A 19879-nucleotide genomic window follows, 5' to 3' on the forward strand; every position below is an offset into this window, starting at 1 on the left:
CAAAAGTTTTTGAACACTAAGATTTGTAATGTTTTTTCAGTCTCTTTTGCAAAAAAAATCAGCTTTGATCACAGGAATAAATTACATTTTAAAGTATATTCAAATAGAAAACAGTTATTTTTAATAGTAAAAATATTTCAAAATGTTACTGTTTTTGCTGTACTTTGGATCAAATAAATGCAGGCTTGGTGAGCAGAAGAGACTTCTTTAAAAACATTAAAAATCTTACTGTTCAAAAACTTTTGACTGGTAGTGTAGTAGCCAAAACTCAGAGCTGGTAACTGAGAGTTTGCTCATTGAATTGAAATCAAACCCTTGTTGAAGACACTTAACTTCAGGTTACTCTTGGAAGACTAAACCAGCAATAAGTAAACTGTTAGTCAAGTCGGTAAAAAGTGTAAGCGTAATGACAGCTGGCAAAGTGTGCTTAGTAAACCACCTCCACATCATTGTGTACCACATTGTCAGCAGATCTTGGTCTCTTCCTACATCATAATCATCACAAGTGTGGTCACCTTTGCTGAAATGACACATTGAACGTTTTGCTGAGTCAACAAAATGTTAATGCTGGATTGAGAGAAGTCACAGAAACAGGCCTGCTGCAGTTTTTCAGCTGCTCAGCACTGGAGCTCTAACTATTTGCCTTGTCCATGTGTGTCTCAAACACACCCACATTCAGGGCACGGATCATTTGCATGTTACACAGCCTCTGCTATCATCTTGCTTTGCATTCTGCCTTATTACTCTTGAAGGGATAGTTCACCCAAAAATGAAAATTATGTCATTAATTACTCACCCACCGAGAGCGTTTTGACCCTGCATAGACAGCAACGCAACTGACACGTTCAAGGCCCAGAAAGGTAGTAAGGGCATCATTAAAATAAGCTCAGTTTGAAGCTCATTATTTCGCATCGATGGATCAGTTGTTTTCTGTACACAAATACAATAAATGTTGCAGAATTAACATCAGTTGTTTAATTTGGAGTGTTATATTCAGGTTATTCTCATGTGCCGCCAATGCTGTTGTCTTGATGTGCTGGTTGTAGCGGGAAAACCCATGGCTGAAACAGATGTTTCCCTCTTGTTGAATAATATCCCCCTTCTCCTGTTGTTGTTCTCGAGACATAATAGGAAGCGGCAGGAGGAAATTACCGCTTGTTTTAATCCTAGTTGAAATGCATTCCCCTTGTGGGGACTGGCACAACCTTGCACCTGTGATCCGGATGGTGGTTCATGCCATTACAAACATTGCTGCAAAGCCTTCTAAAATTCCTTATTCAAGGTTCTTATGCAAAGTGTTGGTTCAGAAAAGCAGCTGTAACGCTTTCACGTAATTTAGAATGACAGCCTCTTATTTTTCTCTGTCTTGACAGGCTGCACTTTAAAGCTGTGGTTTGTTTTATTACTAGCTTCATAACCTGTTTGCACTTTACTCATCAAATTGTAGTTTTTGAGCTCTTGCACACATATAATTAAAGCAACCTCTTGTCATGAAGCAGTTGAGCAGTTTTTTTCTCATTTGGAACAGCAAGAGAATTTCCTTGACTCGCTGCTATTTTTTTCATCAAATGTTATGGGTCTGCTCATCTGAAACACGCAGAAACACCTCATCAGCAGCCCCAGACAAAATCTGTCAGCTATTTTCCACATTTTCCATGCTGATTTTTAGGGAAAATCTGCCTAATGGATTTAACCGTGGCAAACTGTGTTCAATGAAGTGGCGGCAATTTACAATGAAAAAAGCAACCTGAAGTTATTAGTTTTGTCTTTTTGGAAATAATGCACCAATCCAAGACTTGGATCAAGTAGCCTGTTGTCATAGGTGATTGATCCAAATTTTGTATAGGAACAGGCTTAAGTTAAATTTTATTTTAGCACTGTTATATCTTGCCGTTTAAACTCATTTTTAGTTGGGACTAGGGCTTCTTACTTATATTAAGTTCACTTCCAGAATATATATTTCTTGATAATTTACGCACCCCAGTTTTTAGTTAAAAAGAAATGAAGGTTTATGAGGAAAACATTCAAGGATATTTCTCCATATAGTGGACTTCAATGGAGATCAATGGGTTAAAGGTCCAAATTGCAGTTTCAATGCAGCTTCAAAATATTCCCGTGGTTCTCCCGCGGGAACCGCAGGACCCGACTGGATTTCATGCGACGTGGGAATAAATTTCCAAATTAAAGCGGTTGCGTTGGTAACTCTGGTGTAATTTGAACGGGAGCGGGCGGGAACAATATCCCGCTCCCGACGTCTTTTCTGAACAGCAAATCTGCGCTTTACTCATTCTTATCGGCTACATGCGCTCAAAACTGTTATGCTCTTGCTGCACTCATGGACCAGTGCTTTCAGAGTCATGCTTTTATTGGCAAGGTATCATAGGCGCGGGAAGTGGGGGTAGGCTACTGATGGTGTCTTTTCTGTGGGCAACTGTTTATCAGTTTATCAGCATTACTCCAGGGCGCATAGCCACGTTTGGAGTGCCAAAATCTTCATAAGGTTATGCTGACTGATTTTTCGCAAACCGTGTGGTTGTTAACTCTTGACCCAAGCCCGTCTTTTTCCCCTTTACCAAAACAACGTATATTACTGTTTTGGCAATTAAAATAGTTCAGTTTTGTATGTAATGGCAAAGTGGTTATAATTTTGTTTCTTTTTATTGTTAATTTAGAAAAAAACGTTTGGAGCATTTTTTGTTCGGTAAAGGTAAGCTTTTTGTTTTGACCAAGTAGTAATGACCAAGCAGCCAGCGGCAGACAGTGAGTTGATCATAGTTTATGTTTGAATTTGCCTTGACTTAAATAAAAACTATATAAATAATAATTTCATAATAATTAGGCGCATATCTAATCGCTTGTGCGGAGAGTGGAAGCTAAACGCGTTTTTAGGACATCGCAAGCACGATCATTTTTTTTTTTCAGTGGAAACTATTTAACAGTTATTTTTTTGTCAGACATGATAAATGTAGAAAGCTTTAAATTAGTACTTAACGAAATAAAACAAATCAAAAACGAAAACTTTGAACTTTTTATCTTTTATTATGTAGCTAATCCGTAAAGATACATTTCTCTCTTAAGACGCGTCCAGTGAGGAGATGGATGGGGAGGATGGCTAACTTTATCGTCACTGAATTAGAAAACAATAGTTTATAAATAATTAATGAAAATATCTCTTTACTATTTCACAGTCATGGTAATTAGGCCTACTTTTGCTGGTGCTTTGTGGCAAGCTTTAGCCTACTGCGTGCAGTTGAACGCAGAACCCTTCCGGCTGCGCTGAAGGTACGTTCAATGCTGCTGACAGGACCGTCTGAGCCGCTATTGATCTTGTTCATGGTAGCCTGGTCTCGTGTTTCCACCAGAGCTGCATTTTTTTAATCACCATTGAATGTCTAAAATATAATTTTAACCTCCATTTGATTTATGACGGGCTGAAATGCAGTGCTATAATATGTCTCAAAAGTGGAACATGGAAATATAATGGATGTATTGCGAAAAAAAGTTTTATATAGACTAGCCTTCTTTTGTAAACGGCGTTTGACTTTCTTTGCACGTTCGCTTTGTAAACAATGAGTCGATACTTCCGCCTACATCATAAATGCATGGTTACATTGAGCTAGTGCAAGATGAGCATTTGTTGTTAAAAAGTATACAATTTTTTTTGTTTTTGTTTTTTAGAAAATAATGATTGTTTCACTAGATTAGACCTTTATTCCTCAGCTGAGATCGTGTAAAGCCCTTTGAAGCTACATTGAAACTGCAATTTGTACCTTCAATCCATTGATCCCCATTGAAGTCCAATATATGGACAAAAAACCTGGAATCTTTTCCTTAAAAACCTTCTTTTCGACTAAAGAAAGAAAGATATGAACATTTTGGATGGCATGGGGAAGATTATCAGGAAATTTTTATTCTAATCCTTTATGGCTTTTATTCACATATAACCATTGATTAGAGCACATTAAATATGGTAAATGGAAGTTCAAACGTGCTTGTTTGACATACAAGAACCAGTATGGTTTATTCTCGCATGCTACGCGAGCATGTTTAAGTCTCCGCAGGATCCAGTGAGGTTTTTTTTCTCACGTCAAGTAAGTGCATTTGAGCTGCTGTTAACTGTATTCAATATAGTTAGGTTTGGAACGACATGAGGGTGAGTAATTGATGACAGAATTTTCATTTATGGGTGAATTATCCCTTTAATTGAATAAATATATACTGTATGTGCTCCATGCTGTTTTGTCCTCAGCTACACTTACTCAAGAAAGTAGAACCATTTCAATTAATATAAACTCCATTTTTGGATGGACTCCTTACTGTTTGGCTTACGAGTTTGGTTTCCTTACTGTCAAACAAAAATTCTTTCATTAATTACTTAACCTCATGTTGTTCCAAACCTGTAAGATTTATCTTCAGAACAAAAATTAAGATATTTTTGATGAAATCCAAGAGATTTCTGACCCTGCATACTAGCACAACTACAATGTTCAAGGACCAAAAAGTTTGTAAGGACATTATGAAAATAGTCCAAGTGACATCAGTGGTTCAACCTTAATGTTATGAACAGGGTTGGGGTCAATTCAGGAATGAACTCAACAATTCCAATTCAAAGAAGGAAATGGAATTGGAATTGGAATTCAACAACAATTACAGGAAACAGAGTTGGAATTGAATTGGAATTACAGGAAGTGGAATTCAATTCAGGGAAATTCCACTGAATTCCGTTTATTGCTGTTTCTGAGCATTTATTTGTGATTACATTTAGAGACATAAATTTGAACTTTATTTATGATGCTTTACAAATACCATGTATTAAATAGAGTTGATCAAATGCAAGTAAATAAAAACGAGAACTGTACATTATGAATTAATAATTGAATGACAGTGGTGATAAGTTTGTGGATGTACTATACATTCAATATATGATTACCACATATATTATGTCTCAACTCACAAAAAAATGAGTCATGTTCATTCATGCGTTTCATTCACTTTTTATTGCATCGAATTATCATCATTTCCTGAAATTTGGCATGTGAAATGATCACGCTTAACATACTGAACATACAGTACTTTGTATTTCTTTTATATGTTTGTTTATGTGATTTACAATATTTAATGTACAATAAACTATTAAGCAAATCAAGTCAAATTATTTTACTTAGCAACTCAAGTGGAATTTAGTGGAATTTATTTGAATTCAATTCTGTTTCCTGGCATTCCAATTCAATTCCAATTCCATTTCCTGTCAGCTGCATGCAATTCCAATTCCAGGAAGTGAATTGGAATTTACCATTCATTCTCAATTAAATTCATGAATGGCCCCAACCCTGGTTATGAAGCCACGTGAATACTTTTTGTGCGCAAATAAACGATATCATATCGAATCGCGATAAAATTTATGTTAATAACGATGATAAGCTATAGACATTTTTTGCTCGATATGGATTAATCTAAGAGCCAATCACACAGCAGAAATATGCGACAGCTTTAGCCAATCAGCGTGCGTGTGCACGTCAAAGTACAAAGTTCATTTCCTACCGCACTTTGCGAAGCAAACTTAACACCAGGACAACAACAAAAAAGAGTGGAAGCAGCGACGAAAGTGAATCTAACCTCGAGTTATTATCCAAAGATGTTGAAATTGTTGACAAAAAAGGTAGCACGAATTCCGTTATATAAGTGGTTTGGCTATCTGAATGAATGAATGTGCGTCAATAACAGAATTTAAACTTTTGGGTGAACTATCCCTTTAATACAAAGGCAAGGGACGGAGAACTGTGTGAATGATAGGCATTCAAATTCTTCAAAAATCTGCTTTCAGCATGTGCATATTCTCAGAGGACCTGCCCATCAGTAAATTTACTGGGTTTTAACCAGAAAAAAAAAGTGATTTGCTCTCTTGTGAGTCTCTGGGCCTCCTCTCGGCTCTGCGCGGCGGCCGGCCCCGCAGCTGCCGGACCCTGTCATTTGGCACCGAGATGAAAGCGTGTCTCGCGCTCCACTTTGTCCTCTGTGACACGGCCTGACCGCAGCACAGCCATTAACTGCACCGCTGGCCCTGTGACGGCACGACTCCGCTGACACGACAGACACCCTGGGACTTGGAGCCTGGAAATCTGTCATAAGCACAGTTCGCACACCAGCGGACTTACATTACTGATTTATTAGCACAGGATTGGCTTCCTCCATCTCCAGAGATCACTTTTTTTTTATCCGACTTTAAAGGGAAACCAGGATTGGTTTCTTCAGGACATAAAAACATGGAATGTGTTTGGTTTGGATATGCGTAGCCTTCCAGAGGCCTCAGATCCAGGCTTTGGCAGCGGCAGGCGGCCACAATCTCTCTATAGAATGGCAACACGCTTTGAAACGTTTTGCGACTTGCTGCCGTTTCAAAAATGCAGCCTTGTGTTTAAAGTTGAAGGTGTCGCCAAATGTGAAATTTGTTAGTTTCCTCTCTGCATTCAGGACTGGATCTTAAACATGGCTTTTGGTGAAATTGGATGCTGCAGCTGTGCATTTTATCTGACACGGAACGGTCTGAGCTTGAAAACAAATTGAATCATCGTAAATTACTTTGGCATTTGCACTAAAGGGCTTTGTAACAACGTGAGAGGCTTCACTGAGAAGTCAATGATGAACAATGTTGAACTTTTACATTGTGTTGAAAAAGGCCAACGGTCATTTGATTTGTTTGTTTTAGCATTGGTTTGCCAGCATGGAATGAGTTTGAACACTCTCCCACAAAAGCCATGGGAAGTCGTTTCCTAAGCTTAGGTCTTTGGTGTTAAATCTAATCTTGTGCTCAAAGTTTGCCCTTTGACCACTGAGATCAACTCCAACTTAAATTTACTGACCCTTTTAGGGACGTCACAGCCCTGTACTGATCTCCCCTTTTGCAGTAGATGAAATATCTCTAATCCTTCAGGACTTGTGACTTACAAAATGATAGCCAAGATGAAAGTTTTCTCTTGTCCTCAATAATCTACTGTACGAATTATTCAGAGCCTTGTTTAACCCTTTTGAGACTCTTTTGGGCCAGTTTTAAACCAGTTGTGCGTAGGGTACTATTTGTACAATATTTATGCAAAAGAACACGAAAAGAAGAGAAAAAAATTAAAAATGATGTATGGTTTGTTAGGATAGGACGACATTTGGCTAAGATACAACAATTTGAAAATCTGGAATCTGAGTGGGCAAGAAAATCAAAATATTGCGAAACTCAGCTTTAAAGTTGTCCAAATGAAGTTCTTAGCAATGCATATTACTAATCAAAAATTACATTTTGATATATTTACAGTAGGACATTTACAAAATAACTTCATGGAACATGATCTTTACTTAATATCCTAATGATTTTTGGCATAAAAGAAAAATGGATAATTTTGACCCATACAATGTTTTGTTGACTATTGCTACAAATATACCTGTGTTACTTAAGACTGGTTTTGTGGTCCAGAGTCACAATTTGTGTTATTTGTGGATTACTTTCGAATCCATTATTTTTTTTGAGAAGGCACTGCCTCCCTTGTCTTCTCAGAGGAAACGCCCCTTAAAGTAACCAATGGTAGGTAGTAGCCCGTAGCATGAAATTTCTGTCCCAGGTTTAGGTAAGAATTTTTGCCTTTTTAAACTGTTTTTTAGAGGACTGTGATGCGTGTGCTCTGTGGCTTGTTTAAGTTGGCTACACGTGTGACCACACGCTCCGCTGGGCCCATCTGCAACGATTATTTATTTACACACTGTGATGCTTAACCCCGAGCAGGCAAGGGCATCCCAAACCTCAGCAGCAGGGTAGGACGAACTCTGTACGTACCTTGCCTTTCTTTTAAACTCAACACTAATCTATCTTCCGTACCTCCCTCGATCATACGTTGAGCCTTCTTGATTCTTCCCAGACGTCACCGTTGACATTCTCAAGGCTCCAGATTCATGAAAAATGAGGCCCTGCCTCCTAAAATGAAATGATTTAGGCTCCAAATGACCTTTTTTGTAGTTGGCAAATTAATAGTGCTACATACTGTCATCTAGGGATGACCAACACAATAGGCTTAGGGTTACATTAGTGCTGCAGGAATTATAGGAACTAACTAACAAACAGCTCCTCATCAGATCTGATCAAATAAACTCTAGACACAAAGTTTTCCTCAACATTAGTGACAAGGTTTTATAGTAGCATATATGTGACCCTGGACTACAAAACCAGTCATAAGGGTCAATTTTTTGAAACGAAGATTTATACATCATTTGAAAGTCAAATAAATAGCTTTCCATTGATGTATGGTTTGTTAGGATAGGACAATATTTGGACGAGATACAACTATTTGAAAATCTGGAATCTGAAGGTGCATAAAAAACAAAATACTAAGAAAATTGCTTTTACATTTGTCCAAATGAAGTTCTTAGCAATGCATATTACTAATCAAAAATTAAGTTTTGATATAATTACGGTAGGAACTTTACAAAATATCTTCATGGAACACGATCTTTACTTAATATCCTAATGATTTTTGGCATAAAACCAAAATTGATTGAAAACCAAAAACTTTGACATTTTTGGCTGATCCAGGGTCATATTTGTTTTTTGTCGCATTTGCAGCCATTTTAGTTCCAGTCTGGAGGTTTGATAATAACTTGCAGTGTTTATGACCTACAATACTGGAAAGACAGATATTACGCAGATAAAGGCTGGCTTCATCTCTCATAAAAGACCTGACATCCCTGTTATCAGGACTGCATCAGGGGTCTTGAGAACAGCCTGACGTGAGTCTCTGCATTCCAGTGTGGAGAGATTTAAGTGTGTGAAAGGTCTGCCATCCCTTCTAAACAACAACCTCTGTGAGCTGGGCCAGTTGTTCACCTTTATCTCCGTTCACAGACATCGTTTTGCCCATTTTGCTTTAGTTATTATCTCATGGGAACTGCTGGGGTTAGTGTAAAACAAATTACAGAGTACTGTTTAATTTATTTGTATATCCTCGAGCTTTGTGTTTCATGTTTTTCCCCATCTTTCTTGGGTGCATATGAGAGGAATCTTCATTTCGAAGTACAAGCCATTGTTCATTGAAATGGAGCTGATTTGACGAATCGATTGAACTTCCCAAGTCTATATTTCTGCTATTGAGGTTTCAACCAGAGATGTCCCAGAACAAATCCAAACCCAAACAGCAAAAACATTTCTTGAGTGATCTCACCAGGAGAACTTCTCACCCTCTGCGTGGAGACCTGGAAGTGTTTTACTGGGGAGGACCGAACGGACACAATAGTCTAAGTGAACCTACTTTTTGGAACAATGGTCTTGGGAAGGAAGTGCAATAAGGGGCCTATCCTAAGTCCTTGAAAGCCTGGCTGCTCTCGATGAGGCCTGTGTCAACAGACCCCCCACCTAATCTCGCCAAGGGTCACACTTGCTTTTGCACCCTTAGTCCCCGCTTGAACAATCCCCCCGTCTGTGCAGAGTCCCAACCCCCCTTGCCTCTGGTTTGGGATGGCACAAACCGGAAAAGTGGCTCACAAAGGGAAGTGCATTCTTCCATGTAGAAAACAGCGTGTAAACAAAGAAGACCACCAAAGACATGCTAGGTGAACTGAGATGGGTTTGTCTTTGCCTGCTGGAGCAGAAGTGCGCTGCGCCACCCTGTCTCTCGCTGCGGACACTACGTGCGCTTTACAAATTCATGTGCTGAGCCAGAGAGATGAGCAAAACGAAGATGGGTTGGTATTTGGTGTCATTACGTAACCTGAGACTGGTTCAGAGAAAGAGTTTGAAAGGGACGGTGCGTTTGTCCTGATCGGAGTCTAAGATTTCTGTCTGTAGATGTGGAAAAGAGCCCAGATGTTCAATGAAGTGCCGGAGGAAGTCTTGATGACGGGATATGGATGTTACCTCAAGCACTGTCTAGGACTCGCCTGATTCCTGCTTCCTATGATCTCATGCTTCCTATGACATAATCCTCCAAGAGACAAAATGTGTACATTATATGGCACCCAAACACCGCATTATTATTATTTTGGAACGTGGCTACTAGAATTTGCCTTCAGTTCACATACTTTTGCCCAAGTATTGTACTTGGTTTGTACGATTTAGTTTTCTTGGTAAAGCATCTCCTCGCACCAGTGTATTTACACAGCAGGGCTCTGAAACAGTCTAGTTTTCTGAGCGAGACTGTTGGTTTCTCAGCTCCGATATGGTATAAAAATCCAGAGTGGTAGCTGTCGTCAGCTCCATTTACACAGCTGATAAGAGGACCAGGGGAAGTGTGTTTCTCTTTCTCCAAACACGTAATCTCCCAGCACTGCGGGCGTTCCATTGTCAGGTCAAGAGGACTGGAATGGAGCTGTGAACTTCCTGGAATCTGCCACCTCTGACTTTCAGCTGAAATTCTTCAGGCCTCAAACATTTGAGGCCTGCTTTCCCTCTGTTTAATCAAGAAGTTTCTTGAGTAGTCATTACCGAAGAGGAAGGTTGTCAGTCATTAAGCCATTGTTTCGGTGGTTTTGACTGCTCAGGGCGGTTCGGTGTGCAGGAAGGAGCCGATGTATAGAAATCAAACATCAAACATTCAGCTCAAGGATCAAAGCCACACTTGTTGATGGTTTGTAGGATACAGTTGCTGTGAATTCCAGCATAGCTCTCAGGGAAATATGGGATTCTCCAAAAGCTTCTTGCCACTTGCATGCTAATAATTTACTAAATAGGACAAGGGTATGCAATCCTGCTCCTGGAGAGCCAACATTCTGCAGAGTTCGGCACCTGCCTCAAAGTTTGTTTCTAGTGGTTCAGGTGTATTTACAGTAACTGGGGCTTGAGTGGTCCTCCAAGAGCTGGATTGGATGGACACCCTTGATACTGGCCCTTAAAGGTGGGATGGCTTTTAGGTTTAAAAAAGGAATGGATGTGACATGTGGCTAAGTACAGTGACCCTTGCTTGGTATTTGTGCTTTGCATTTAACTCATCCAAGTGCACACACACAGTAGTGAACACACCACACCATGAACACACATCGGAGCAGTGAGCAGCCATATTACTGGGGTGCCCAGAGAACAGGTGGGAGTCTGGTGCTTTGCTCAAAGGCCTTAGTCGTGGTATTGAAGGTGGAAGAGAGCTCCGATCATTCACTCCCCCCACGAGAATTACTGCCATACCTGAGACTCGAACCTACAACCTTCAGGTTACAAGTCAGACTCTCTTACTATTAGGTCACGACTGCCCCATTGTGTTGGTATTTCAGCCATAAATTGTACTACAAAAAGTGAGTAAGTCTGTGTTTATCGACCAGGCATTCTGCTGTGTGAGTGCTTATTTTTCAGTGAAGACGCTTTGGTTACGGAAATCTGCAGTACTACTAGTATCCGATTTTACAGATTGGTTATTTCTTTCTTTTTTAAAGGTTTATTTTTGGCATTGTCACCATTATCAATGCTGACAGGAAGCGAAGTGGGAAAGAATTGGGGTGATTGGGAAATGTCCTCGAGTTAGGATTCGAACTCGGGACACCCCCGTAGCACAACAGCACTGTGTGTCTGTTTATTTTTCGATATAAAAATGTTGACACAATAGAAAGTACTTGCTCTGACCCTCGTTTTAAATGATTTTGTCAACATAGGCTCATTGGAAATACGTGCCTCTGTATACATTTCTTGCAAAACTGAAAAAACTTACATTTATGTACGAATCACTGCAGTTTCCAGTTGAAATGAACACTAGAGGCACTAAACCTCAGACAACTTTTATTCATTTTCATGCAAAGTATGATTTACACAAAGAGTTTTGATTAATGAAGCCAAATTTTCACACATTTACTTAGAATATCACACATCCTGTGCGATTTAAAAACTCATACTTTTGAACGTTGTCGTTACACATACAGATTCAATGGCATGATTCTTATTATTCAGTAGGTTTACTCGGGAGTTCACACGATACGCCGTTGCGCTTGAGCGATGAAAAGCTCTGGTACGAACTCTTTGAAACTACAGTTCGACAAAACAGCTCAAATCCACATAAGGAAGTTAAAATAGCACGGCTGCCTAAACAAATGCGTTTGTATATCTCTTTTGCATTTGCTAACACTATTGGTTAGGTTTAGGGTTGGGTTTGTTGTAGGGGATATTTACAACAAGATAGAACAATAAACTTTAGCGGCACACCCTGATAATTGAATTTTGAACTGTTGCAATAGTTACCTCAAGCAGTGAAATAAACACCTGTACCAGCATATTAAAAACATGCCACGGTCACGTATTGAATGTGTGTTTTAGCACCACTCTCTCTGGACATTTCACTTTGAAACATGCAGTAAGGTATGTAAATACAGAGTTGAAGAAATTTATATAGAGGCACATATTTCCAATAATCCTGGGTTGGATTTTGTTCCGTTGTGGTGCCTCTTGTCATTTGTTGCTGTTGTACCAACAGGATGTGGTGGTTGGTTGGTGTGGAATTTTGTCCCGCCCCTCCTCCACTGTAATTGGATGGCTGACTAAAAAGTGAAAGTGATGAGTGCTGTGTTTTACCTAAAGTTGGACATTCGTCAACTCTCACCGTTGAGAAAAAAACGCCCAACCGCATATCGTGAAAAAGAAGCTTGCTCTGTTTGAATAATGTTGCGCTCTCATTAAAAACAACTGAAATAATACTCCAGCCTTGGGGAAAAAACTATTTGGTTGACACACAGCCTAACACTCTATTGCTCTACCTTACTGCTGCACAGCTTTGCCAAATGAACTATTACTGTTTTGAAGGGTGTGCAATTTTACTATCAATAGTGGTCTATTTCAGTGAGTTCCAAAAAGAGTACACATGTAGCCAGACCAAGACCACTTTTCAAGTGGACTCAAACTAACTAAATAAACCAAAATCAGACATAAAACAGACCCTTGGATTACCAGCTCATATCTTTGACCGCTATGTTACCAGCACAACTCATCAGTCACAAGGTTTATAATCCCATCTGCATGTTTCTAAGTGTGTACAGCAAAGCTGAATCTAGAATTAGTGTGCTATGAGTAGGGGCCTTAGTAGTTTTGGTTCAACTACCTGTGCAGCAAAGGATTTTGGAAGTGTGCTCATGGCTCATTTCAGATGGAGCACAGTCTGTCTGTGTGACTCCACCACCACAGCCAGAGTAAAATCATGAGCCTTGCTTTTCCTTTGGGTGTGTATGTTTACAGCTTGGCTCCGATGCATTGTCAGTTATAGTAGTGAAAGGCGTTGGCTGCGCTTTTGTAGTTGAACATGTAATTGTGTACTTTTGATATAAGCAGTGGTTGCCTAAATTTAGTGTTTTCATTCTTTTTTTTTTAAAGACTCTCAAGTTTACAAGCTTCACTCCACAGAAACGCGCAGCAAACTGAAGTCAGCTTCACAGTTCAAGAACAAAATTCTCAATATCGCAGAGTTGAACGAAAACGGCCCAATGCATTCTTGTGGTGGAAAACCCGTTCTGCTTTATGCCTGCCAGTTTTAGCTTAAAAAAATAAGTAGTTATTTTAAGTCTTACCAGTTTGGTAACCAAAGAGGAGGCGCTTTTTCTAGCTCATAAACTGCATTAAAAATAACTAAATGCTTTGCAGATGAACGTTAAAGGGTGTTTTTAGTGTTTTTTTATTTTTGTAAGACTTATCAGGTTCACAAACAAATGACTCGTTTTAGCAGGTTCTTTTTTAATAAAATAGTCAAATTTGCCAGATACTCCCAAAAGTACTAAAGTAGTGGTTAACGGATTGTCAAGTGGAATCAAATCTCAACCAAAATCGTTAATTTCCTTAGGTTTTCCATCTTTAAGGAAGACTTCAAAGCTTCTCATTATGTATGGAAGGTAACTAGGTTCTATTGAGAGCATGTCAATTAACTGCTCCTGTGGACTGAGGTTATAGAGCGTCACTTCAAAGGTTTTTTGTGTTTTGGTCACTCATGGCTGTGACAGCTTCATAATAAGAACGGGCGATGGATCGGCACTGTGACTCCACATCGTGGGTGTATCCAGTGTCTGCGTTCTAGGTTCCATTTTACTCCAATGCCCCCACTGTCTTGAACTTTGACCTTAGCGAACTGGGAATACAAACACTGATTCACCTTTAGGCAGACATTGTGGGTTTCTCTGACGTTCCTGTGGTCTGGTTAAATTGACCTGTCATTACTGGGAAAGATTCTGGAGATACAAAATGAAAGCTGTAAAACAGAACATGTAAATTGAATAATTAAACATAATAGTATGAAGACATGCCACACCGAGACTTCTTCATTTTGAGAGGTGAACCGAACAGTTCTTTGTATCAGGGTTTTGAAGTATTGTCTAATGGTCTTGAGACACTGTCCATGTACTGCAGTGACATAATTGTCTCCCTCAAGGGCCACAATTGCTGAAGATCAAAGACTCTAAGATCACTATTGAGTGGTCTATTATTTTCCATCCTCCTGCCAGTTTAACACCCCCTGAGCTGGCTAGTGAGGTCAGGCCGAGGTCAGAGGTTAATGAAGTGCCCTTTGTTGTTCACAGGAAGAGACAGTGTTATTTAGTCCTGTATCTCCTAGTAAGCTGACAAGAATCTCCAGAAGTCCTCAGACCTTCTCAGGAGTCTGGATCCTAGACTCCCTCTGGGGCTCTCATGGGAAAGACCAATGTAAACCTCCTAAACTTAAAAGTTAAAGTGAGCAGTTTGTCATTTCTGCACTGCTGGTGGTGTTTTCTATAGCAACCACCCAACACATTACAACTACCTAGCAAGGACTACACTTCAAAGCTCTATCTTTAAACTGTCCAGTTTTTTTAGTTACAGGTTGTTGTGCAATTCAAGCGAATATGCCAGTGTTTCTATACGTGGGACCTGATGGTTCATACATGTATATTAGAGAGCAATGTAACCTCACAGGGCCATACAGACACATTCCACAGCGTCCAGTGAATAAACAAACAGCCCTCTCATTTGCTTCATGTGACACATCAGCCATGAGCTTTTAGTACAAGTGAGAAATTGGACAGCTGGAGAAGGGAATTCATACTGAATTAATTCAGTTTGACAGCCATGCTGTCGGACATTAATAATGAAAAATCAGCCAGGCCAATTGATAAAAGTCATTATTATAGTGTATTGGACACCCTACTTACTTGTTATCAGCAGTTTTGGGGAAAGTTACCTTTAAAAGTAATGCTTTACAATATAGGCACTCCCTAAAAAAGTAACTTATTATGTTACTTAGTTACTTTTTATGGAAAGTAATACTTTACATTACTTTTGCGTTACTTTTTAAATCTGGGCAGGGCTTGCTTGTAAGTTTTTAATATAAAAAGTTATATTTTTGGCAAATGTAAGAGCCTTTTTACACCAAAATCCTCAGGTTTAGAGAAAAGTAAATTCATGTCTCCACAGCAGACCACAGAAGAAAAAATGTCAACTCTTCAGCGATTAAAAGAAAGGAATACATATGTTAGATTATCATTAGTCATTTTTGCTTATTAGTATGGATGAATTGGATATCTCAATATTTTGGTGCACTGAGCTTTCCTTCTACTCTGATGAGTCCTTTAGTCCCTGCCACTGATAAACAGCCTTCCCATTACATCACTTGAAGTGTAGTAACATCTACAAGCAATGTGAATGCTCCTGAGCTACATTTCAGCTGTCCCAAATAAGGGTATGAATACTTATGCAATGGAATCATTTAATTTTCAGACGTTAAAAACCTGTTTTTTCTTTGCTATTATGGTGTATGGAATGTAGGTTGATGTGGAAATAAAATATTGAAAGCAAGTAAACATAATGCAGCAACATAACAAAACGTGAAAAAAAAATTAAGGGGTATAAATACTTTTGCAAGCCACTGTATATATCAGCCCTAGTGTCTAGATTTTCTTCATGTCAAGCTGATGTTTGTGTTCTGTGTTCTTTCTCTTGTGTCATAGAGTTACTGGGCTCCACCAAGAGGCTGAACATCAACTATCAAGATCCAGACGGGTGAGTCATTGTTGTGTTGTGAGTGAATTTCATAAGAAATCAGGTCAATAACATAATAATCATGTCAGAACACAGACATTCTGAAGTGTGCAGCCAGTCAACACTTTCCGCCATCAGAGATGAATACCAAAATAGGTTTCTGGTTTATTAACGCCTGAGTAAATAATTGTTGTGTATTGGTAGTATTGTTATTATATCACTGTTTAATGACCACTGGGGTCAAAATACGATGTCAAGATGGCGGATGTAGTATGTCTGGGAATGTTTTTATACTACACACCTGCTCACCAATGGATGACATGTTAATCATAAAATAATCTGAAAGTACATCATTTGGATGGCAAGGTAAAGTTAAAAAAACTCTTAATGGTTCTTAAAACAGCAAAATATAATTTCAAATATCTTGGTGTAAAATATGTTCTGATATTAACATTGGCTGCATTTATTGGATCAAAAATGTAAAATTAGTAATTTTGCAGAATATTATTACAACTGTTTTTATTTAAAGGTTGTATCAGCGATTTCTAGCCTAAAACATTAAGTGTCAATTTCAGCTGACCTTTCATCACGATCCGCTCGCTGCCTGCCCCATAAATTGTCTGTGAAAAAAACGCGTCTCTCTGGTCAGCCTAGGGTCCGAGATATGCCAAAAAAACAATCGGCACTACCAACCTTTCCACAGATAAACAAACAGTGTTCCAACCAATCAGCGTCAGGGGTTTGGTGTTGATTGGTTGGAACACTGTTTGTTTATCTGTGGAATGGTTGGTAGCGCCGATTGTTTTTTTGGCATATCTCGGACCCTAGGCTGACCAGAGAGACGCGTTTTTTTCACAGACAATTTATGGGGCAGGCAGCGAGCGGATCGTGATGAAAGGTCAGCTGAATTTGACACTTTATGTTTCAGGCTAGAAATCGCTGATACAACCTTTAAATATATTTTAAAATAAAAAAATTTCATGTGATGCAAACCTGAATATTTAGCATCATTACTCCAGTCTTCCGTGTCACATGATCCTTCAGAAATCATTCTAATATACTGATTTGCTGCTCAAGAAACATTTATTATCATTATAAATGTTGAGAATAGTTATGTAGCTTGTTAATCAAAGAATCCTGAAAAATAATTGTCGCTTTGTGCCATTACAACAATGCCTTTTCTGTCACTTTTGATCAAATGCATCCTTGCTTTATAAAAGTATTAATTTCTTTTAAAAAAAACTGAAAGGGGGTACAGATGAGCTGTTCATAGTCTCTCCGCTGGCAGCATCACATTCTTTCCCCATCACCTGAGAGTCTCACTGTGATCATGTGCATGCATGTTGACTTCCTGTGTGATGGATCATCCCACTTTGATTAGTTTTGAAATCGACAGGAAAGTTTTGCAAGTTGTTGAATCACTCATATACAAGTTCAGCACACCGTCTTAAACGTGCTAAAACGCTATGTCCTCTTAACACACCTCTAACCTATGTTGTCAGACCGTACTAAATTACACCCCTCTGGAAACTTTTATTAGTGTGGTTTCATGTCTAGGTTCAATTTTTCAAGTTGTGTACTTCCATATAAGCTTTTAAAATTTTTAATGTGCAAATTTCCCCAAACGCCCTAAAATAACTCAGCCATGTCTTCATCAATCTTTGCTGAAACGATCATGTTTGGCCAACTTCATATACACACTAAGTGCGCTATGAGCTATTAGCCTTAAAATCAGTGTTTATAAAACTGAATCCTTTCAGCCAGATGCTTTACCTGTTCTCGTCTTAAACTGACCACTATCGTTGTTCACACAGTCTATTAAAACATGCTATGTCAACAGTGTTCTTGAGATAAGGTGGGCCTCTCGCAGGGCTGTAAAACGGTACACTGACCTCGTATATTAAAGTTGAGACTCGAGTGACATTTAGGTGCTTGTTTTTGGGTCGCCCCCCACCTCTCTGTCGTAAAGAAGAGAAAAGGAGTTGGGCTAGCATAGGGGTCAGAGATGGCCATTCGTGGATAAGGACCGTAGCGAATTAGATAGGAGTGTTTACAAAGCACCATACAGCCATTATTAAGGCCGGATGGGAAAGACAAGAGGAAAACGGAGAATGATGGATGGAGATTTATGGGAGTTGTTAAGTGCTGCTCCATGCTTTCATGGAACAAATCTGCCACTATATGGCATTAAAGCACTATAAATAGATAAGAAAAAATATTTGAGATGAACTGACGTCTTAGGTTTTTAAAGCGCTCCACTATTAGTTTGAACAAGATGCATCAGTCACATTGTTTTATTTTGTTTTGTTAAGTTGCCATGGTATCTACTGACCGGGTTTTGTTATATAACATCTCTATTTAATGGAAATTTACTGACAGAAGAGGAAAACAGGAAAAGGGGTGAAAGGATGTAGTCGAGCTCACTCAGTGTGTGTGTAACACAATCATGCAGAGACCTGTATCACTTATTAATGGGAATTAAGTACATAGACTCACTCGTGTGTAGGCAGAGGCTTCGGGCCTTTGTCTGGAATCTGAATCTTACGAAGTATGCAACAAAAGAAAAAGAAAAAAATATTCACAGTTGAAAGTAGAATTACAAAAAAAAAAAATCTATAAAAGCATTACGCTAATGAGATTATTTGGGTCAAAATGAAAATGTTACTATATGTGACCCTAGACCACAAACCCAGTCTTAAGTAGCAGGTATATTTGTAGAAATAGCCAAAAATACATTGTATTGTACATTTTATGCCAAAAATTATTAGGATATTGAGTAAAGATCATGTTCCATGAAGACACTTTGTAATATCCTACTGTAAATATATCAAAACTTAATTTTTGATTAGTAATATGCATTGCTAAGAACTTAATTTGACATCTTTAAAGGCAATTTTATCAGTATTTTGAATTTTTTTTTTTTTTTTTTTTGCACAGATTCTCAGATTCCAGGCTTTCAGAAAGTAGTATCTTGGTCAAATATTGTCCTATCCTAACATCAATGGAAAGCTTATTTATTCAACTTTCAGATGATGTATAAATCTCAATTTCCAAAAATTGGCCCTTATGACCCTTTTGTGGTCCAGGGTTACATATATGGAAAGTCACTTTTAAAAGTAATGCATTACAATATTGTGTTTCTGGGCTAGGCTTGCTTATTTGTTTTTTTGTTTTTTTTAAACCCAAAAGTTATATTTTTGGCAACTGTGAAGGCCTTTTCACACCTAAAGTGAAATTACTAAGCTTTGTTTGAAGGAAGTGCCTCTGAATCTCACTCCAAATTTTTCTAAACACAGGGACAGAAGATGGACAATTAATAAATTGGAAAACAAAGTAACTTGCGTTACTTATTTGAAAAAGTAACTCAGATTTGGTTAAAAGTAACGCATTACCTTAGTAGTTATCTGAGTACTAATACTTTTTTAGTAATCTGATCAGATAACACACACAAATTCTAAAAAATTGTATCAAAATTATAATTTTTTTTGTATGTTTTCATCAGATACACTCATCTAAAGGACGTTGGAGTTGCAACACTGTTAGGAAAGCCTTGTTTCTGCATGCCACCTAATGGATGACCTCAGCGTGCATCATAAGCTTGTACTTTTGATTGTGAAAGATTTTAATACTTTTGCATGCCCAGGTTTGTCAGTAAAAGAGAAAAAAAAAAAAAAAATGTGGGGTTTGTTGGGGGGGGGGGGGTTCAGCAAATAATAGTGGTAGCGTCAAAGGTTTTGCTTGTCTGTGAGACAAATTAGTATTTGAGCCGCCTTTGACTTTCTGGGGAACTGTTGGGATTTGTATGGGGGGGCGTTTCCATGGCAAACGTCCTGGAATGCGTGTGAATGAATGGCCAGGCCGGTGTGAGAGGGACTCTTTGGAGCCCTGTCCTTTGTCCACCCAGGGCAGCGCTGCCAGGACGCATCAAATCCGTCCTGA

The 19879-nt window shown here is 38.7% G+C and overlaps 1 protein-coding gene across 3 annotated transcripts in view; it reads left to right on the forward strand.

Annotated features, from left to right (window-relative positions):
* The window catches only part of LOC141337372 (caskin-2), an 80454-nt gene that overhangs the window by 20911 nt on the left and 39664 nt on the right, over positions 1 to 19879 (forward strand). For all 3 annotated transcript variants that reach the window (XM_073843187.1, XM_073843193.1, XM_073843200.1), the window contains exon 3: positions 15910 to 15961. In XM_073843187.1, coding sequence (XP_073699288.1) covers positions 15910 to 15961 — 52 coding nt within the window. The remainder of the gene's footprint in view (positions 1 to 15909; positions 15962 to 19879) is intronic.

The sequence above is a fragment of the Garra rufa genome, chromosome 1 (assembly GCF_049309525.1).
Source record: "Garra rufa chromosome 1, GarRuf1.0, whole genome shotgun sequence".
NCBI classification, from domain to species: domain Eukaryota; kingdom Metazoa; phylum Chordata; class Actinopteri; order Cypriniformes; family Cyprinidae; genus Garra; species Garra rufa.